Source organism: Lathyrus oleraceus, chromosome 6 (genome assembly GCF_024323335.1).
Source record: "Lathyrus oleraceus cultivar Zhongwan6 chromosome 6, CAAS_Psat_ZW6_1.0, whole genome shotgun sequence".
NCBI lineage: Eukaryota > Viridiplantae > Streptophyta > Magnoliopsida > Fabales > Fabaceae > Lathyrus > Lathyrus oleraceus.
Window position 1 is genome coordinate 284,572,800 of NC_066584.1, and position 22,254 is coordinate 284,595,053.

The 22,254-nt window shown below is 40.4% G+C and overlaps 3 protein-coding genes across 3 annotated transcripts in view; all 3 read left to right on the forward strand.

Annotated features, from left to right (window-relative positions):
• LOC127095197 (pentatricopeptide repeat-containing protein At5g04810, chloroplastic) overlaps positions 1 to 17,297 on the forward strand; it is a 62,180-nt gene extending 44,883 nt beyond the window's left edge. Inside the window, exon 2 of the mRNA XM_051033919.1 lies at positions 16,462 to 17,297. Coding sequence (XP_050889876.1) covers positions 16,462 to 17,297 — 836 coding nt within the window. The remainder of the gene's footprint in view (positions 1 to 16,461) is intronic.
• A 466-nt stretch (positions 17,298 to 17,763) lies between these two features.
• On the forward strand, positions 17,764 to 18,633 carry LOC127095198 (rac-like GTP-binding protein RHO1). The gene is made up of 4 exons (XM_051033920.1): positions 17,764 to 17,993; positions 18,166 to 18,253; positions 18,344 to 18,453; positions 18,550 to 18,633. The coding sequence occupies exons 1-4, from the start codon at positions 17,895 to 17,897 to the stop codon at positions 18,631 to 18,633; spliced, it is 381 nt and encodes a 126-aa protein (XP_050889877.1). The 5' UTR covers positions 17,764 to 17,894.
• A 53-nt stretch (positions 18,634 to 18,686) lies between these two features.
• On the forward strand, positions 18,687 to 20,071 carry LOC127095199 (protein NRT1/ PTR FAMILY 1.2-like; the record flags this gene model as incomplete). Its single annotated transcript, XM_051033921.1, has 3 exons — positions 18,687 to 18,929; positions 19,212 to 19,756; positions 19,897 to 20,071. Coding segments are annotated over exons 1-3 (963 nt in total), but the record flags the coding sequence as incomplete, so codon positions are not given.
• Positions 20,072 to 22,254: the final 2,183 nt, after the last annotated feature.

A 22,254-nucleotide genomic window follows, 5' to 3' on the forward strand; every position in this document is an offset into this window, starting at 1 on the left:
GCACTTGCTTGCCTGTATGTTATGCATTTATCATCATCATCAATTGCCATTAGTGCATGATCATACCATTTGTCTGTGTGACTTTTGTTATTGTTGTTTGCCCATTGAGGACAATTGTAAGTCCATTGCTTTGGCATTTGCTCCTATGATATGGAAGTGAGTTGTAAGACCATCATCTTGGCCACTCATCTTATCTTTGCTTAATGCATCTGTTTGTATGTGAGGATACAGTTATAAGTCCCTGTAAGTTGGCATCTGTTATCCTGTGATCACAATTTGGTTTGTTTGTTTATGTGAGGTTGCAGTTATAAGTCCCTGTAAGTTGGCATCTGCTTTCCTGTGATCATAGTTTGTTCTATCTGTTTGTATGAGAGGTTGCAGTTATAAGTCCCTGTAAGTTGGCATCTGCTTTCCTGTGATCATAGTTTGTTTTATCTGTTTGTATGTGAGGTTGCAGTTATAAGTCCCTGTAAGTTGGCATCTGCTTTCCTGTGATCATAGTTTGTTCATCTGTTTGTGTGAGAGGTTGCAATTATAAGTCCCTGTAAGTTGGCATTTGCATTCCTGTGATCATATTGTTGCTTTTGTTCTTGTATGTGAGGATCCATTGTAAGTCCCTGTAATGTGGCGTTGGATTTCCTAGGACCATACTGTGGAGTTAACCTAAGTCCAGATAGATTGGCAGTTGACTTTCCATATTTTCATTCCTTTGTTTTCTTTTGAGGAGATTAGTGTAAGACCATTGAGTGGCATCTGATATCCAGTTTTATTTTAGGAGACTGGTGTAAATCCATCTATTGGTATCCGGTATCCGCCTTTTTATTTCTTTGCTTGCGGAGATTAGTGTAAGACCATTGAGTGGCTTCTGATATCCTGTTCTGTTTTAGGAGATTGGTATAAGCCCAGTGATTGGCATCCGGTATCCGCTTTCTTGCTTGTCTGTTTTTTATTATCCATTGCTATTCCAAAGGACACACTTGAATCATCTGCTATATGATCTCAAGAAGTGAACCTTCTAAGAAGTTTTACTTTCCATCCTCATCCATTCATCATTCATTATGTCCTAAACCTTTTCACACTTTATCTTTCAAACTTGACATAAGTGTTGTGCAAACATCTTCATGTTTTTCAAATTAAAAACCTGGACTCAAGTCCTTGACTTTTTTCAAACTTCATTTCATAATACTTCTTTCAAATCAATCTTAATCATACTTTGACTCCATTTTCATAATCACAATCAATTAACTTCACTCATTCACTTGTTTTGGCTCTGTCCATTGTTAATCTTTTCACATTAGCCATAGGTTTCAATTATCTTTGTGGTTGATGTAAATCTTGCCTATCCTTAGTGAGTCGACAGTAAGACTTCCGTACTTCAAACAGGGCTAACCCCTCTAGTACGTCGAAGCTATCCTCGCATGGTGGATGTTGTTTTTTGGTCGAGTGTTCTCCCATTGATAATGAAAAGCCTCAGTGCTTGTGTTTAAAACTGAATCCACCAACTTTTGGAAATCTTTTAGCCGAACTACGGCGTTCTGATCCTTACCTTTGATGGAAGGTACGTAGGCAACGGGTTCATCCGTTCGAACCTAATAACCCATAACCCAATAAAAAATGTATATTCTTTTCTCACCATCCCAATCATGTTTGCACAATATTTTTGTCATAACAAATAACAATCTTTTACAACAAGTGTGAAAAGGGCTCCCTAGGAGTACCTAGGACGTAGTGGGTGCCTAACACCTTCCCATTGCGTAATTTACCCCTTACCCAGAATCTCTGATCTTTTTATTAGTTTTCTACGTGTAAAACTTCTTAGGCTTTTGTTCGCTTTTTAGCCAGTCCTTTGGATAAATAAAAGTGCGGTGGCGACTCGAAATTTCAATGTATCTCATAGCTTATGATTTAATCGATAGATCATATAGCGACGAATACACCGCTACAAGTATACAACACAGAAACCAAAATTGTGGAGGAATCAATTCATGTTAGATTTGATGATAAGCTTGACCCTGAAAAGTCAAAGCTAGTTGAAAAGTTTGCAGATTTAGAGATCACTCTGGTAGAATCTGAGAAAACTCCAGAAGCAACTGTCACTCCAGACTCTGAAGAAATTAAATCTCCAGACATTCCAAGGAAAGTTAAAAGTCGTATTAACGTATCTGAAGATTTGATTTTGGGAAACAAAGATGAACCTGTTAGAACCAGATCTACTTTCAGAACTTCTGAAGATATTCCTCTGGGACTAGTGTCTCTGATTGAGCCTACGTCCTGTGATGAAGCTCTTCAAGATAACGATTGGGTGGCAGCTATGCAAGAAGAGTTAGATCAATTCTCCAAGAATGATGTCTGGGATCTCGTTCCTAAACCCAGAGGCACTCATGTCATTGGAACCAGATGGGTTTTCAGAAACAAACTGAACGAGAAAGGAGAAGTTGTCAGAAACAAAGCACGACTGGTAGCTCAAGGTTATAGTCAACAAGAAGGTATTGATTATAATGAAACCTTTGCTCCAGTCGCGAGGTTAGAATCTATTCGTCTTCTTGTATCTTTTGCTATTAATCATTCTATCAAATTATACCAAATGGATGTCAAGAGTGCATTTCTAAATGGTTATATTTCAGAAGAAGTGTATGTAAATCAACCTCCAGGTTTTGAAAATTCAAACTTTCTAGAACATGTTTTCAAACTTAAAAAATCTTTATATGGACTAAAACAAGCCCCCAGAGCTTGGTATGAACGTCTAAGCAATTTTCTTCTGGAACAAGATTTTATCAGAGGGAAAGTTGATTCTACACTCTTCTGTAAAAACCATAAAAATGATCTCGTGATATGCCAGATTTATGTTGATGACATTATTTTTGGTTCTGCTAATATCTCTGTTTGCCAAGAATTTTCTAAGTTAATGCAGGCAGAATTTGAAATGAGTCTAATGCAAGAACTAAAGTTCTTTCTGGGAATTCAAATCAATCAAACTCCAGAAGTCACGTACATTCATCAAAGCAAGTACATTAAAGACGTTCTGAAGAAGTTTGACATGACTGAATGCAACTCTGCAAAGACTCCTATGCACCCAACTTGCATTCTGGAAAAGGAAGAGGTAAGCAACAAGGTTTTTCAGAAGCTCTATCGAGGTATGATAGGCTCTCTTCTCTATCTGACTGCTACTCGTCCTGATATTCTCTTTAGCGTCTGTCTTTGTGCCAGATTCCAATCAGATCCTAGAGAATCTCATTTAACAGCTGTTAAGAGAATTCTTAAGTATCTGAAAGGAACTCCTAACCTGGGCCTGATGTATGAGAAAACATCAGAGTATAGGCTTTCTGGTTATTGTGATGCAGATTATGCAGGAGATAGAATAGAACGAAAAAGCACATCTGGAAATTGCCAGCTTCTGGGAAACAACTTGATCTCCTGGGCTAGCAAAAGACAGTCAACAATCGCTCTATCAACTGCAGAAGCAGAATATATCTCAGCATCACTGTGCACAACTCAGATGCTCTGGATGAAACATCAGCTAGAAGATCTACAAATCTTTGAGAGTAACATTCCTATCCTTTGTGATAATACTGCTGCTATTTGTTTGAGTAAGAATCCTATTTTACATTCCAGAGCCAAACACATAGAAATTAAACATCATTTTATTAGAGACTATGTTCAGAAAGGAATAGTAACGCTGAAGTTCATTGATACAGAACATCAATGGGCAGATATCTTTACTAAGCCTCTAGCTGAAGATAGATTTCTTTTCATCTTAGAAAATCTGAACATTAAAAATTGTCCTGAATGAAGTATGGCTCTGAAAAATATAAAATAAGATTCTGATAAAAACAAATATGATTCTGCCTCTGACTCTGATACTTCTACATTGTTAAGAAGATATCTGAGTTAGAAATCTTCAGAACCAATCTCTTGGTATTCCTGAAGATCAGATACATCAACACATGGAACTCTGAAGCGTCAAACCTTAGAACTTCTAGACAGCTGTCAAGAAATTCAAAAGGCAGACGTTTGAGTTTTCCTCGAGCAGTGTGCAAACTGTGGGATTAGACATTCATTTATGAGCTGTAATCATTTTTCCCCCCAAGCGTGCCATTTTGAGTTTTGTGTCTAACGCTGGTATGTGTGTCGTTTTGCATGCGTTTTCACTTAGGTATATAAACACTTTTCTCACATTTCACACACTTATCACTCTCACTCACTCTTAAACCCTAAACCCTCTCTCGAAGTTTTCTCTGCAACTCTCTCAGTTCTTCATCTTCTTCATCAATCTTCTTCATGAATGCTCAAGAGCAAGAAGTTTTTAACTTCTCCCAACAAATGGAATCCGCTTCTAATCCCCAAACCTCAAACACTCAAACACCCACTGTTACAGGCGTTACCACAACCCCTGTTTATCAAGAACCTCATATTTTGGAACGTGAGCGCCACATTCATCTTGCAACCTCCTTTGAGAATTTGGATGTACTGTGTGAATCGCTGGTAGATTTTGAGAATTTGAGAAGAAACGGTGTTGATCTTACTGAAGATCTTCACAAGCAAGGTTGGGAGAACTACTTCAACAGGCTTTATGGTCCCATTTACCCCCTTCTTGTCAAAGAATTTTGGAGACATGCTGATGCAGATGACCAGTTCATTGTTTCTTTTGTTCTGGGAGTGAAGATTGTCATCACTGAAGCATCAATTGCTTCCTTGTTGAACATGGAGACTACTGGAGGAAAAAGGATTTACAACATTCCTCCAAGGTCTAAGCGCATCACTGAGGTTATCAACCCAACTATCTTCAAAGCAAACGCTGAGGGAAATCCCTCTAAGAACAAGGAATTGCATCAGAACCTGAGAGTATGGTTGAAAATAATTCTGGGAACCATTCACCATCGCCCAGCCTCCAACTCCTCTGATTATATTAATGCTGATCAGAAACTCATTTTATACTGCATTCAGAAAGGTATCAAGATCAATCTCCCTGTTCTTCTTTTCAAATATCTAAGGGATTCTGTCAAAGACTCCAGAAACAGCTTGAAGCCAAGATCTTACATCCCTCTGGGAAGACTGCTTTCTGATGTCTTCATTGAGCATGGATTGGTTGACCAGCTGGAAAAGGCCAAGCTGATGGATGATCTAGCTATAGAAACTGGAAGGCCTCTGAATGCCAAAAATCTCAAAAGCATGGGAATCATCAAGGAGATCAGAGTCAAGCCCACTATGGATGTGTCCTGGGAAGCTCTGAAAGATCAGAGGAAGATGCCTCATGGCCTTGAAAGGTTCTTCAAGAATGAACCCAGAGATGCCATTGCTATCTACCTTCAGCGTCTGCTGGATGAAGGTATTGATATTTCTGATTTCAGAATTGAAGACCTTTTGGATTCAGAAGAAGATTTGGTCAGATACAAAAGAGGTCTTTCTGAGAAGAAGATAGCTGAGGAAGCAAGGAAGGCAAAGAAACCCAGACTTGGAGAATCTTCTGGAACCAAAGCTCCAGCTCCTCTGAAAATCTCTTCTTCTGGTAAGTCTATTCCTCCTGTTACTTCTGTAATACCTATGATGGCCTCTTCTACTCCTCTCCAAACACCTCCCTTATTTACAACCTCTGAAATCCCTCCTTCAACCATCAGAACCTCTCAACCTCCACCAGTTCTAAAAATTGCTCGTAATTTCACAACAACCTCTGACCCTAATCAACTATATCACCACAGCTCTTCCTCATCCTCTGAACCAAAAACACCCCCATACTTTAGTGTTTCTTCATCATCATCCACAGAACCTTCTGACCCAAAATCCCCAACAATAGCTGAAATTTATGCTAGAAAATTCGCCCCACAAACTCAAACACAAACTGAAGTAACCTCAACCCTCCAAACTTCTATTCCACAACAAACAACAACCATCTCCTCTGAAAATCAAACTTCCCTTCCACCACAAACAACCACCACACCCTCTGAAACTCAACCATCTGTAATTCGCCCATCTGATCCTTACATCACTCCACCAATCCTTCCCGCTGTCCCAGAACCAGAATCCGAACCCTTAGATGTAAACCCACTCTATGCTTCATCCCCAGATTCTGAACTTCAAGCAGAATCTGAACCTCAACAAACTGAACCTCCCTCTCTAAATCTCAGCCCTCAAAACTCTCCACCTCATTCACCTAAACCTGAACCTGAACTTACCATACCTACCCTTGAGGAGGCCATTATACAGGTTGCAGAAGCTTCAGTCCAGAAGGTCAAGTCTCTAGCTAAAAACTCTGAAGTTAGTGATGATCCTAAATCTGTTAGGACACACTGGAACAGAGTCATTAGTTGGATGACCTCTGAGTCTTATAGGCTGAAGAGTATCTCTGAACAAGTCAGAAATGGCTACATCAGAGACTCTGAGGAAAGACTCCAAGAGAGATTGGCCAGAGAAGCTGAGGCCAAAAGATTAGAGGAGGAAAGATTGGCTAAGGAAGCTGAGGAAGAAGCAAAGAGGTTAGAAGAAGAAAGAATTGCTAAGGAAGCAGAACTTCTAAGGATTCAGGAAGCTGAAGCCAAGGCTCAGGCGGATGCCGAAGCCCAAGCTGCTGCTGAAGCTGAAGCTCAGCAGGCTCTGATTCAGGGGGAGTCTTCCTCTGCGATCCCTCTGATTCTTAACACTCTGAAAGAGATAAAGCAAGATCAGCAAGAGATCAAGAAAGATCAGAATGAGCTCCGGGCCAGGATGGACAAGCAAGATGCTTTGAATGAAAACATCCAGAACATGTTTGCCATGTTGCTTCAGAGACTTCCTCAACCTCCAAACCCTTAGGCACTTAGGATTTCTTTTTGTTTGCTTGCCTAGTGTTTTTGCTTCTAACTTCTTTTTAGCTCTTATATTCTTCCTTGAATCTGATGTTTTTGACTGTTGTTTGCCCTTGTGCTTTTTAATGAAGTGTTTTTCTCTTTATTATTCTTTTTATTTTTTTATGCCTTTTTGATTATGCCAAAAAGGGGGAGAAATTATTAAATAGCTCTGATGAAAATTATGTCTAAAACCTTAAGCATTCTGCAACAATTGTAGAAATAACTCTGATTAAATAGCTCTAACATTAAATTTAAGAAATTGCAGAAAGTTTTCAGAAATCTCATTGCTTGGAAAGCTCTGGTAAGAACTTCTGAACTCCCTAGCGCTAACTCAGGGGGAGCTTTTGTCTATCTGATCTAATATTTTTCATGTTTCATCTGATAATTTTATTTGTTTTGTCATCATCAAAAAGGGGGAGATTGTAAGAACAAAAATTGTTCTACAACAGATTCCATGATTTTGATGATAACAAAGGATGAAACCAAAAATGGCACCCTAACGAAAAGTTTCTAAGTGTGCAGGGTTCTAAAGAAAGAAGAAATAAATCTGATGATGTCATCAGATGCACAACAAGATCAGATACAAATTATCAAGTATCAGAAGCATCTAAAGTGGAATCTCGTTTCAAGAAGCTCTGACTCTGGACAAAACTGCAAAGTATCAGAAGCATCTGAACATGAAGTAAAGTCTAGAAGTTCTAACTCTGAACAAATGCCTTCTGTAAACTCTGAAGTTATCAGCGCCATCTGAACTTTCAAGAGATAACATCAGAAGCCAGATTCCCAGATACACGAAGACTCTAATCAGAATTGTTAATCATGATGAAGTAACGTTTAAGCCAAGTTAAAGTTCTGCAAATGGATTTCCTCAATTAGAAAGAGACGTTAATCTCCACTTCCAAGAGAGAAGATACTACTTGTGGTAAGTAGTCACTTCTAAGAGAAAAAGTCTCCTGCAGAAGCTATTTATGGAATGGCGTAACTACATCTTTATATCCAACAGATTCAACTCTATTTCAACACTACTTCAACTCCTATATAAAGAGACGAAATCAACCTTCAGTAAGCAAGAAATCACTAGCCAAAACTATACTGAAATTATATCACGCTCAAGAAAAACATCTTTGTTCTTCAAAGATTTTCACTAAGCTTTTGCTTATCAAGTGAAAAATTTGTTCTTAAGTTTGTAATACTTGCTTAACTAGAAGCACTCTAGATTACACATCTTGTATCTATTTTTATTTGATTTCCTCAAGTGACTCTTTGTAGTCTGTAGACTTGAGAGGACTAAGAGATTTTCTTCTCTCTTAGGGGTTGTTTGTAATCTTTCAAGATTAGTGGATTAAGTCCTTGTTGAAGGCGAAATCACCTTGGCCGGGTGGAGTGGAGTAGCTTTGTGTTATAAGCGAACCAGTATAAAATCATTGTGTGATTTCATTTTGCAAAAGCGCTTATTTTTCAAACAATTCAAACCCCCCCTTTCTTGTTTTTCTCACCTTCACTTCTCTACTTCCTCATTCTTCCAGGTTTTGGAAGAGGAAGTACGATCGACTCGCCAAGGAGAAGGCAGATATGGAGGAAGCCTTTGAGAAGGAGGTTAAAAGGCTTCGTGCATCTTATCTTCCTGTGTCCCGAGCTTCAGATGATTGTTTCTAGGGATCCACAGGATGATTATTTTCCTTTTCTCTTGTATTGTATTTGGTTACCAATGTTGTACTTCTTTGGTGTAAAAATATTTTCCAGATATTATGAGATGTTTCCATATATGATAAAAGTGTAATATTTCCCAAAATTTGCAAATAGAACGCTAAAGTCCCTCTGAAATATAAACAAATCATATGCACAAGCATTGCATGCATCATGTGCATCAGCAGGTTTTGTTCCCGGCTTCTTGTCCTATGGTCTAACTCTGTGTTCTTCATTTATTTTGAAGACAAGCTGACTCATTGATACTACACCAGAGCTAACTCTTCGAGACCGATGGATCATTTGGAACAAGAGAACCACGAGCTGAAAGAAGAAGTAGCCAGATTGACTGCCCTGATGGAGTCATTCATGGCCGCTCAGAGTCAGTCTTCTCCTACACCTGCAACTCCTCCCCAGAGGACGGTTATTTCTGAGGTCGTGACTTCTACTGTGCCTTCCGCAACATCCCATTTTGCGCCATCTATGCCGGCTGGGTTCCCGTGGGGAATGCCCGCAAATTTTATGCCAGAGGGTTTTGCTCCTACTCTTGCTTCTTTGCCGGCATCTAGCCCGATCCTCTCAGTTCCACCTCCCGTTGTGCACACATTACCAAGAGTTGAAGATACCATCTACCATTCTGAACCATCTGAAGGTCCAGATGTTTATGAGAAGATGGATGATATGAAAGACCAATTCCTTGAGCTTCGCAAGGAACTGAAGACCCTGAGGGGGAAAGACCTCTTTGGTAAAAGTGCTGCTGAGTTGTGCCTTGTGCCCAACGTGAAGATCCCTATTAAATTCAAAGTACCTGACTTTGAGAAGTATAAGGGAAACACATGCCCTCTCAGCCATCTTGTGATGTATGCTCGCAAGATGTCGACGCAAACTGATAATGACCAATTGCTCATCCACTATTTCTAGGATAGTCTGTCCAGTGCCGCTCTCCGGTGGTACATGGATCTGGAAAGTTCGAACATCCTCTCTTTCAATGATCTTGGCGAGGCCTTCGTCAAGCAATATAAATATAATATGGATATCGCTTCTGATAGGGACCAATTGAGGGCAATGTCCCAGAAAGAGAAAGAGACCTTCAAAGAATACGCCCAGAGGTGGCGCGAGTTGGCAGCTCAGATAGTGCCACCCCTTGAGGAGAAATAGATGACCAAGATCTTTTTGAAGACCTTGAGTTCATTTTACTATGAGAGAATGATAGCCAGTGCTCCCTCAGACTTCACCGAGATGGTGAATATGGGAATGAGACTGGAAGAAGGGGTCCGTGAAGGACGTTTGACTCGAGAGGAAGGCTCTTCGGCAAAGAGATATGGAAGCTTTGCAAAGAAGAAGGAGGGAGAGGCACACGCTGTATCTTCCCATATCAAGAGAAGACCCTCTATAAAGAGGAAGATCACCCGCCCCGTTAACAACCAGTATCAGGTGGCTCATATAGCACCTGTTTTCAGAGAAGCCCAGCATTATCAACAACAACCATCTCAACAATATCAGCAACAAATGCAGCGTCCACAACAACAGGCCTACCAGCCTCGAAACGATAACAGCAATGCTAGTACCAGCTACGAGAGGAAGAGGGTCACCTTTGATCCAATTCTGATGACTTATGCTGAACTCTATCCATCGTTGATTGATAGAAAGTTAATTACTCCGCGAGACCCTCCCGCTGTACCTGCTAACCCCCAATGGTGGTACAAGCCTGAACTTCACTGCGTATATCATTCCGGTGCTCCCGGACATGACGTGGAGAATTGTTATCCCTTGAAGACCAAGGTGCAAGACCTTGTGAGAAGTGGGATTTTGTTTTTCGAGGACGTAGGTCCGAACGTGAAGAAGAACCCATTGCCCGAGCATGGGAAATTTGTCAATATGGTCCAGGGCTGCCCTGGCAAGTATAAAGTCAAATATGTCAGTCATATTCGACAATCGCTGGTTGAGATGCATCGCTTGCTGTGTGACTATAGCCATTATGAGCATGACCACGACAGATGTCGAGTTTGTTCTGTCAATCAGAGAGGTTGTCGCCAGGTGCGCAAGGATGTTCAGGAAATGCTTGATGAAGGAGTCATTGAGATCCTTCAGAACAGAAATATTGACGAAGACGCTGTTGAAGTTAACGTAATTTCTCCGGTATTCCGGATACCTGAGCATGTTGTCATCAAGTATGATGGTAGCAAGCCGAAAATTTCTCCTGCTCTGACCATTAAGCCAGCCGGTCCTATACCGTACTCTTCTGAGAAAGAGGTCCCCTATCGCTACAGTGTTGTAGCAGTGGAAAATGGGAAAGATGTGCCCTTGCCCTCTTCGTCTGTTGTTAATATTGCTGACGTTAGTGGCTTGACCCGCATCGGTCGTGTTTTTTCGGCCCCGCCGAAGCCTCAAGCTGACGCTCGAGGAAGTGTTGATGCTGATTTTGTTGAACGCCCGATTGGGAATGCTGTGAGCGCTCTGAATCCGGCACTTGCTGTTAAACCCTCCTCTGTTGAGAACTCCTGCTTCTATCGGCCCGAGTGGCAATGCGAAAGAAGATTGTGATGAGATGCTGAGGCTCATCAAGAGAAGTGAGTACAACATTGTAGATCAGCTTCTGCAAAGGCCATCCAAAATATTTGTGTTATCATTGCTATTGAATTCAGAACCGCACCGAGAAGCTCTACAAAAGGTGTTGGATGTGGCGTATGTGGATCACGACGTCACGATAGAACAATTTGACAGTATTGTTGCAAACATCACCGCTTGTAACAACTTAAGTTTTTGTGATGCTGATCTCCCCGAGGAGGGAAGAGACCACAACTTGGCATTACACATATCTATGAGCTACAAGGATGACGCCATGTCCAATGTGCTGGTGGACACTGGGTCTTCATTAATTGTATTGCCAAAATCCACTCTTACGAAGTTATCTTATCAAGGGCCTCCCATGAGGCAGAGTGGAGTAGTTGTGAAGGCTTTCGATGGGTCTCGCAAAACTGTGATCGGTGAGGTTGATCTCCCAGTCAAAATCGGACCAAGGGATTTCCAGATTACCTTCTAGGTTATGGACATTCACCCATCGTATAGTTGTCTCTTAGGCAGACCATGGATTCACGAGGCTGGCGCCGTGACATCCACCCTACACCAGAAATTGAAATTTGTAAAGAACAAGAAGCTGGTGGTGGTAGGGGGAGAGTGTCGCAACCTGAAAAATACAGTGCGCAAAAAAAACAACCGGCGAAAGAAAAAGACAGAAGAGTCGCCACCGTGCGTTATTCATCCCAAAGGAGGGAAAGGAAACGCTCGAAGTAAACCTGAAAAAGGAAAGGACAAGACGGGGTCTCGCAACCAAATATTGGGTTCGGGAGTCGGTTATGCGAAGGGAAGGTATTAGCACCCCTATGCATCCGTAGTACTCTACGGGATCCACTTTTGTAGTTTTTGTCTAAAGGGTGTGGGTTTATCTTATGCTGTTTGCCAAAAAAAAGGGTTAAATGAAAATGACTCGCGCGGATGTCGCATCCACTGCATACATATCTCATCTGAATGTGAGAATCAGAGTCTTCGTAGCTCGGCTACCAATGGGTTGGGGGGATGTGTGCTCGCTAAGACATCGCGTCTTATGCCTACGTATCTCATCTGGCCTGAGAATCAGAGCAAAACGTAGTTCGGCTAACTATGGGGTTGTGGATTGGGTTTTGGAAGAACGACATCACTACGCAATCTACCGGATGCTCGACCTTTGGAGACTTACTCGCCTGTAGTAGAAGGAGTAAACGTGTGTTATGGAGAAGAAAAATCAATGAAGGGTTTGTTTGCATTGTAGGAACGCGCATGCAAAAGGGTAATGAGGATAAGACCTCATAGCTCTTAACCCTGGACAAAGGAACCTGCATAAAGTAAACACAAAAACATTGCTTCCTATCGAGGTCTTCCAGCTAGGAAAGCAGTAAAATGCGGGAAAAATGTAAAAGTACCACGCGGATAAAGATCCGAAGTAATAGCAATTAGAGGAATGGGAAACCCTGAGATCCTTCCAAGCTAACATCATCAAATAAAGTGGGTCCGTACAGGTAATCGGAATGAACCTCCAGGGGTTATCCCACAAATAAAGTGGGAAACCACGCAAGTTATCTCTGCAAAAGTCATGTGAGCCCTCACAAACACTCAACAAACAGGTTAGAGACAAAAAAGATAGGGTAATCAAGGGTTGCCCCCAAATTAAAATGTAACCACATGAATCATGCCATTAAAATTCACAAAAAGGACATGCATCAAAAGGGTGTCAAATTCACCCATAATACCTCAAACATTCAGAGTATTTAAATTAAAGGCATAAAGATGATGGATATAGGGCAAACCTGATTAGAGAGATCGGTTGAAATTGAGTTGCACCCGTGAATTTGCAGAACAATCTTAGGGTAGATATAAGGTAAAGGTGATTCTGTGCAAATGAGTTTCCTTTAGGGTCTGGAGGTTGCTCTTAACTCTGTTAGCTCTTCTCTCACTATCTTTTTCCTCCAGGGTTTTGTTCCAAGGAAACCTCAGAGTATTTTGCTTCTCTTCCTTTTTCTCAAGTGAAGCCTTGGTATTTATAGACTGAATTTCATGGTTTTGTGGGCTCAAATGAGACAGACCCAAGTCCAAAAAAATTTATTATATTTTATTTATTTTTATTTTTATTTATTTATTTTTTATGTAAAAAATTATTTAATTATTTATTTATTTATTTATTTATTTATTTATTTATTTTCGTTTTTTTTTTCCATTTTTTTTCTTTTTCGGATCTAATTCTGATTGACATGATGAAATGCAATATGAAATGCTAAATGAATGCATGAATAAGGAGGGCAAATTTTGGGGTGTTACAGCTGCCCCTATTCAATCATCAGCTAAACCGAGTAGGATGAAAGCGAACAACTTATCAGACAAACGAGGTGAGCTGTGATTGAATACCAAAGACAGACCGAAAATTTACGCTCCGAGAACACCACAAAAACGCGGAAATACACCGTGCTGTTTATTTTTCTTCCGATCCTCTGGCTTAATTTGGAGTTTCGATCATCTGGCTGAACCTATACTCAATTAAGTCCTCTGGTTGGATATTAATTTTGATCCTCGGGCTGGATACGATTTTGATCTTCTGGCTAGATCTTCTTCGATCTTCTGGCTAGATCTCCTCCATTTCGATTCTCTGGCTGAATCTATTTCTTTTGATTCTCTGGCTGAGTCTACTTCGATCTTCTGGCTAGATCTGAATTGTTGCGATTTTCGATCTTCTGGCTAGATCTTCTTTGTTTCGATTCTCTGGCTGAATCTACTTCGATCTTCTGGCTAGATCTGGATTGTTTTGATGATAAATTCCCGTCATTAGGATCCCGCATCTGAGGCATGCGCTGGTTGACCCTCTTTTGAAATCTACACCCAACCTTCATATTAGATATGCAGCTTCGAGAATATTCCACTTTTGGGCTTCGTACATATTCTTCGGGCTAGAACATGTTGTAACGACTCCTCAATTAGACTTGGGCTTGCTGGGGAAATAAAGCTTGTAGGCGACTTCACTGGGGAATCTTCAAATTGAGCCTTAGGTTGGCTTATTGGAACACGATTCTCAGGCTGAATCTTCAAAATGAACCTCAGAGTGGATCACTGGAAAACGATTCTCAGGCTGAATCTTCAAAATGACCCTCAGGCTGGATTACTGGAACACGATTCTCAGGCTGAATCTTCGAAATGACCCTCAGGCTGGATCACTGGAACACGATTCTCAGGCTGAATCTTCGAAATGGACCCTCAGGCTGGATCACTGGAACACGATTCTCAGGCTGAATCTTCAAAATGGACCCTCAGGCTGGATCACTGGAAAACGATTCTCAGGCTGAATCTTCAAAATGACCCTCAGGCTTGATCACTCACGCTTGATCCTCTGGCTGGATCTCATGACCTTGGTTGTAAAGTAATTCTTCAGTCTGCTTGGAAGAACCTGTTTATCAGCTTATGTGTATGCTTGATATGATATGCATGCAAATGCAAATGTTATGCATGGTGTAAAAAGAAATCTGCTTGGGGAAGCAAACTCCGGTAGGGAACAGATCGCTGTATCAATCCTTGAATGCTCTGTGGGGAATGATCCGTCTGCCGGGACCAATGAGCCACCAAAAATAAATTGGCTGCTTGAAAAGTTGACCTTGCGGGGGGAGTATCAACTATGGAAACTTTGTTCGGCGAGGCTCTGTGAGGAGAGTCTGTGGGGAAAACACTTCTTGGGGAAATGTCGTAGGAAACGGCCTTTGCTGGGGATATGAACTTGCTAATCGCCCTCAAGCTGGGGATTAAGAAATCTGTTAAAAATAATCTGCTGGGGAATGAGATGAACACTGGGAACGCCACCCTCTCATCTGTTGGTTATGCAACCACTCCGCTGTTGCTAGGAAGATACAGTCTGACACTGTCAACTCCACTGGGGATATATAGTCTGGATACTGTCAACTATACTTGGGATAGACAGTCTGGATACTGTCAACTCTGTTGGGGAACATGCTCTGCTGAGGAGAGACTTTGTCAACCGCTTGGGGATAAGGATTCATGACTTGGCATCCGGTTCCTGTGACCTGCAACCAAAAATACACGTATGCCTCGGGGGAATTACTCGGTTTGAATTCACCGTCCGGGATTAAGCACATTCAAAGCAATTTTAAATGTTTTCCTGTGCAAATCATCTGCAAAAGCCACCATTATGTTCATATGCAATATGTTTTATCAAAAATTCGGACATTTTTGCAAACAAACTGATAAATGAAAAATAGAGAGGCTCTTTAACTGAATTATTCGACTCTTAATGGGGAGAAAATTTGTGCCAGGAATAGGCGAGGGTATCAGGAAGCTGATCCCTGAAAAGAGGTGATCGCTATAAAAAGAGAACTATCCTAATGACAACGGGGATACGGGGTCCCACTGAGTTTCGACTCTGCTATGACTCGTATGTCCTCAAGACGCTCTGCTCATCTTGCTTTCTGAAGTGGATGATTAGTCGATCTTTAACCTTCGAAGATTGCCGGATTAAATGAAACGGTGATATAACACTGATGAACTCAGATCACAGTCATTCGCTTATTCCCTAACTTTTGCCTGGATCGCCCCCTTTTCGGGTTTTCAATCCATCGGGATACCCATTTTTGCCTGAGCCGCCCTTTTGGGTTTTCGACTCACCGGGTGTACTCTTTTTTTATATCCCTAATTTTTGCCCGAACCTCTTTATTCTCTTTTTTTTTGGTTCGTCGGGATGCTCTTTTTTTGCCCGGACTATTCTTTTTATCGTCCAGCGGGTCTATTTTATGCGAAGTATTTTTTTTTAACTGCGTCTGAGTTAATAGGGGACGGGAATCCTTCTCCATCCATGGTTGTTAGCATCAAAACTCCGCCATAGAAAATCCTTTTAACCACGTACGGACCCTCATAGTTCGGTGTCCATTTGCCCCTGTGATCTGTGTTGGGAGGAAGAAATATTTTGAGTACCAATTCACCGACTTCACTACGCCAAAAATGACTTTTAACAGCGCATCTTAGATAGCGCTTTTAAAAGAAAGCGCTGTCTAAGGTTAAAATTAAAATAAAACACGGAAAATGTTCCAAAAAAATAATGAAAGCGCTGTCTAAGGGGGGGTCTTAGACAGCGCTTTCTAAAAGCGCTGTCTAAGACCCCCCCTTAGACAGCGCTTTTAGAAAGCGCTTTTAAATATAGACCTTAGTCAGCGCTTTTGATAAAGCGCTGTCTAAAGTCTTTAAATTAAAAAAAAATTAAAAAAAAAAGCGCTGTCTAAGGGGGTTTAGAAAGCTTACTGTTTTTCATTATCCTCCCCACACTCATACTTTTCCTTACACTCCAAACACCACTCTTCCTCTTTCTCTCTCTCAACCTCCGCACCCATATCCTTCTCCCTAAAACCGCCTCCTGACTCCAACAACTCAGCCTCTCCCGCACCCGCCCCCGCCCCCTTCCGCCGTCCCTCTAAACCCCTCAAAATCAAAACCACAACCACTCCTCCCCCTAACCCTAAACCCGCACCAATTTCAAATCCTCTCAGAAACCCCTTCCATTCCTCCAATTCCCTCACTAACAAACTCTGGCTCACAAGCAAACTATCTCCTCCACCACCACCACCTCCTCCTCCGCTTCCATTTGAAGCGGAGTCAGAAGCTGAAATCTCAGAAGAGGATGTTGAAGACAGTGAAGGTGGAGTAGAAGGCCAGAGCTCCGATGACCGGACTCAGTTCCGGCAACCAGGGAAAATCTTTGTTGGAAACTTACCAGGGTGGGTGAAGAAACAAGAGGTTTCGGAATTCTTCCGGCAATTCGGACCGATAAAAACCGTGATTTTGATCAGAGGTCACAATGACACAGAGAGGAACGCTGGATTTGGGTTTATTATTTATGAGGGAGAAACAGCGGAGAATTCAGCCATGAAGGCGGTGGAATTCGATGGTATTGAGTTCCACGGAAGAGTCTTGATAGTGAAACTCGATGATGGGAAGAGGTGGAAGGAGAAAACGCTTGAGAGGGAAAAGTGGTTGCATGGGAATGATGAGAAGGAGTACAGGTCCACATGGCATGAGGAGAGGGATGGTTCCAGGAAAGAGTTTCAGAAGGTTATGGAAACTGCACCGGAGAATTGGCAGGAGGTTGTTCGTGCTTTCGAAAGAATTAAGAAGGTTGATCATATTAACTTTACTGTGCACTTTGTTTATGTCTATCCAATTGTTGATTCTGGGTTGAATATGAAGCATATACACATACACCGGAAATGACACTGACATGTAGACAAAAGTGTCTGTATGCGAGTGCAGGCCTTCAACTTGAAGTGTGGTGTTACATTTTGATGGTCTTGCAGTGAAATCTGTTGCATGATTAGGATAGTTTTGCAGTGGGTTTTGTTACAAAATGTTAATAGTTTTGCAGTGATATCTGTTGCATAAATATGATAGTTTGCAGTGGAATCTGTTGCACAATGTTGATAGTTTTACTGTGGAATCTGTTGCATAACTTTTTCAATTTGGTTAGAAGGTTCCTTGTGTAGAGTTTTTCTGTAGATAAGGTATTTGCAAGGGTCAGTTTGGTGTACAGTTAGAAATTGGAGGATGAAATGTGCATGAATGAGTTTTCCGGATTAACATTGTTGTTGGAGTATTTGATTTAGGGTTTATAATTTATTTTGTGTAAAAATCACATTTAGACTCAAAAGCTGCAAATCCTAACTTCAAGTAGAATCAATTCGGGTTCATTCTTGTTCTTCTTCTTGTTCTTTTAGATGTCTACTTGAAACAGAACCAACTGGAGGAGAGGGTCCTCAGGTCAAGATCTGAGGCTTTTTTTGGCTTTTCCTTTTCCACAAATTAGTTTAAAAGATGAGCGCTTCTAGGTTTATCAAATGTGTTACTGTTGGTGATGGAGCTGTCGGCAAAACTTGTTTGCTTATTTCATACACCAGCAATACTTTCCCCACGGTTTGTTCTTTCTTTTTTTATTTTTGGCTGTTTGGATTGTGTTTTCTATGGGGACTGTGCATGTAAATTATGATTTCAAGTGCTGCATTGAAATGGATATAATGTGAGATTTTGTTTTGATTATGATATTGATGTTTTGATTATGTTGGATTTGTTTTTTGGTTGGAAACAGGATTATGTGCCGACAGTTTTTGACAATTTCAGTGCGAATGTGGTTGTTAATGGGAGCATTGTTAATCTGGGTTTGTGGGATACTGCTGGTAATGTTTTGTAATTTGATTTCTATTTCTCGGGTTCTACTCTATGGTTTGGAGGTTCTTTTTGGATTATTGTTTTTATTTGTGGAACAGGACAAGAGGATTATAACAGATTAAGACCATTGAGTTACCGTGGTGCCGATGTTTTCATATTGGCTTTCTCTCTCATAAGCAAGGCTAGTTATGAAAATGTCTCCAAAAAGGTGCTTGCTTGCTCCCATTTTGATATGGTGTTCCTTGTCGAATTTTTACTCTATGAAAACTTGCTAATATGTTTCATGTGTTTGTTTCATTTTCAGTGGATTCCAGAGTTGAAGCATTATGCACCTGGTGTCCCCATAATTCTGTTTGGGACAAAGCTTGGTATGTTTGTTGCTGCATAATGTGATATTCATATGCGGATGCCGTTTTCTCTATATTTATATATGATATTCATATGCGGATGCCTTTTGGCTATGCAGCAAACCAGGCGTTTGAGAAAATGTCTAGCTATGGGATCATGCTAAACATGGTTCTGTATTTTACTAGACATTATGGCATGCAAGCTGCTAAAGCTACCAATATTATCCTCCTATGGTCTGCAGCTAGTTATTTCACACCAGTTCTTGCTGCTTTTCTTGCTGATTCTTACTTTGGTCGTTTCACTATCATTGCCTTTGGATCTTTTCTCACTTTACTAGTAAGTTCTTTTTTATCCTTAACACTTTAATTTTGGATCAATTTTCTTTTATTATCTATAACAGTCGCGATCACGCATGAGCTTTTGCGATTTTGGTCGGTGCAACACTTGACATACTGATTGCCTGATTGCGGTCGTTGTAGTGTGTATTTCCCTCAGTTTTTTTAATCATAAAACAGTGAATAACGGTATCGGTATCTGCACTTTCCGATACTGTTTTGTCTAGGCACTATTTTAAAATCTTGGTTATTTATATAATGTATACCATGTGTCACACTGTAGGGAATGCTACTTTTTTGGCTAACTGCTATAATTCCAAACCTAAGTCCATGTGATCAATTAACTATGATCTGCAACTCTCCAACAACATCACAACTTGCATTCTTATACTTTTCTCTATGCCTAATGGCCATTGGAGCTGGTGGTGTAAGAGCCTCTTCCTTAGCCTTTGGAGTTGACCAACTAAACAAGAAAGAAAGAGATGAAGGAATCATAGAGCGATACTTTAATTGGAGCTTTGCTTTAACAGGAGCTGCAGTCTTAATTGGAATGACCATTTTGGTTTATATTCAAGAAAATTTTGGATGGATTGTTGGATTTGGTGTTCCTGTTGTTCTTATGTTTATATCCACGCTATCTTTCTTTTTAGCTTCTTCACTTTATGTTAAGGTTGAACCTAAAGGGAATGTGATTAGCGAGTGTGCTCGTGTCGTTGTCGCGTCTTACAAAAACAGAAACCTCAACTTACCATCGCCAAATGTCTCGAATGATGGCGGGTACTATTATGATAAGGATTCGGAAATGCTTATGCCTAGCGATAAACTAAGGTATCGAATTTATGAACATTTCAAATGTCCATTGTTGTAGTGTTTTTAGTAGTGAATCGCAATAAAAATCCTTTAATCTGGTTCTGCTTTGAGTGTGCTGATAACTTACTGGCTTTAGTGTTTGATGATTTGATTGCAAGGTTTTTGAACAAAGCATGCCTTATACAAAATCCACAACAAGATTTTACACAAGATGGAAGACTCAAAAGCCAATGGAGCCTTTGCACAATAGATCAAGTAGAAGCATTCAAATCAATGATAAAGATCATTCCAATTTGGATAACAGGAATGATAATGTCTATAAATTTTAGCCAAGGAGCAGACGGCTGTTGTGAATTTGGATGATGTTACAATCAGCTTATCTAAGGTTCATTTGTTGTTTCTCTTTTGGTCATTTTGTTGTGTGAGATTGTCATCATTTTTTAGGATAATCTTTGCATTTCTGTCTTTGCAGGATGGATACAGAGATATGATGAAATTAGCAGACAACTTCGCTACATTTAATCAACGTCTAAAGTATGCTCATTTCCGTCCACTGGTGCCAGTAAAAGCTGATTCCAGGTCTTGGTGGAAGTATGCTTACAGAGCTGTATCCGATCAGATGAAAAAGGCAAGGTATTTAACTTCAATTATATTCACAGCCTTATACATTACTTGTCAACTGCTAAGATTTTGATTGTTAATTACTGTAATAGGGTTATAGATAGAGAAGAGGAGAAAGGTTACATATGGAAAATGGGAGGAATATGAGGTGTGTGTTGAGTGTAATTCGGGTTGACATGTTGTATGTTATTAGGCAAAGAAATAGCATCTCTGACTATTTTCTGCAAAGAAATATGGGGATGATAAGCGGTCATTTGAAGGTTGAACATTTTTGGCCTGTTTGACTTTTTTATCAAGTCACATTGCAAATAGTAAATGCATTAAGCACTATTGGTTCAAAATTGAAATAATGTTTTTGCTTGGGTTTTATGTCTCTCTCCTTACTCCCTTCCTTCTTTTTTTTAGTGTCACTAATTAATCATAAGTTTATTAGAAGTGTTGCAAATGATGGGTTGTAGCTGAGACGTCAGCTATTTTAGTGATGCTTTCCATACTAATTTTGATTGTAAAAAATAAGTAAGAGTAATATTGTATTGTATTGCTTGGGTTTTATGTTTATTGCTGTTTGTAGAATGTTGGCGCACAAGTTTGTGGAGAAATCAACGGAGTCAAATCTTAATGCGAGGAAACAGAAAGTGGGGAAATCTTGGTGGTCATTTGGAAGGTGTGGAGTCCTTTCTAGAAATACTTTCAATTTAATATTTCAGCCATTAAATTTGGATTTTACTTTAGTTTTGACTGTGCTGCTCACCTATAATCACATACACTGTTAGGAACGGTAACTCTCCTAAAGAGGAAACCGAGGAATTCAATTTCAGTGAAGAGGACTGGAACCAGTTAAATAAAATGATCGGGTATAAGGAGGGTGATGATGGGAAATCGGATGTAAATAGCAAGGCAGATGTTGTTCATAAATTTGTGTAATTAATGTGTACATTTGTAGTATATGTTATGACTTGTAAATGTGTACATAAATTTGTATATATTTTGATACATTTAAGGCAAAATTGGTTTGAATTGGTATATATATATATTTGTTAGCCAAAAATTGGTAGAAAAAAGGCCAAAATGGCATATATAAAATGTGATAATTGTCTGTCAAAATCTGCTTGAAAACAGGTAGAAATTCTGGTTTATAAACCTGGAAAAAATGTGGTTTAAAACAAAAGCTTCAAAAATTTTCGTATACCTTAGACAGCGCTTTTGTAAAAAGCGTTGTCTAAGGGGGGATTAGAAAGCGCTTTAGGCAAAAGCGCTGTCTAAGGGGGGGGGCTTAGACAGCGCTTTTTGAAAAGCGCTGTCTAAGGTATACCTAAAAAATTAAAATAGGAGGGTCTTAGAAAGCGCTTTTGGCCAAAGCGCTGTCTAAGGGGTGGGGCTTAGACAGCGCTTTTCAAAAGCGCTGTCTTAGGTATACCTAAAAAATTTAAAATAAGAGGGTCTTATAAAGCGCTTTTGGCCAAAGCGCTGTCTAAGGGGGGGGGGCTTAAACAGCGCTTTTAAGATTTAAAAAAGCGCTGTCTAAACCTTTAGCAGCGGAGGTTTAGACAGCGCTTTAAAGCGCTGTCTAAGGCTAAAAAAAGCGCTGTCTAAGGTCTTGTTTGTTGTAGTGCTTGATACCCCCGAGGGCGCACTTTCTGACCAAATGCTTTCTTCATTCGTCTCTGACCGAGATACGTCAATTCTGGGTACGTAGTTCCAGCATAGCACCATTTCCCGTTGGTTTGATTGATGACCAAAGCTGAATCCCCGTATACATCCAGGGTTTTAATCTGTATATTGACGGCTTCCTCAAGTCTTAGGATACAAGCTTCGTATTCGGCTTCATTGTTGGTGCAGGGAAAAGTTATTCTGGCACCAAATGGCATATGAACCCCCTTCCGGTGTGATCAACA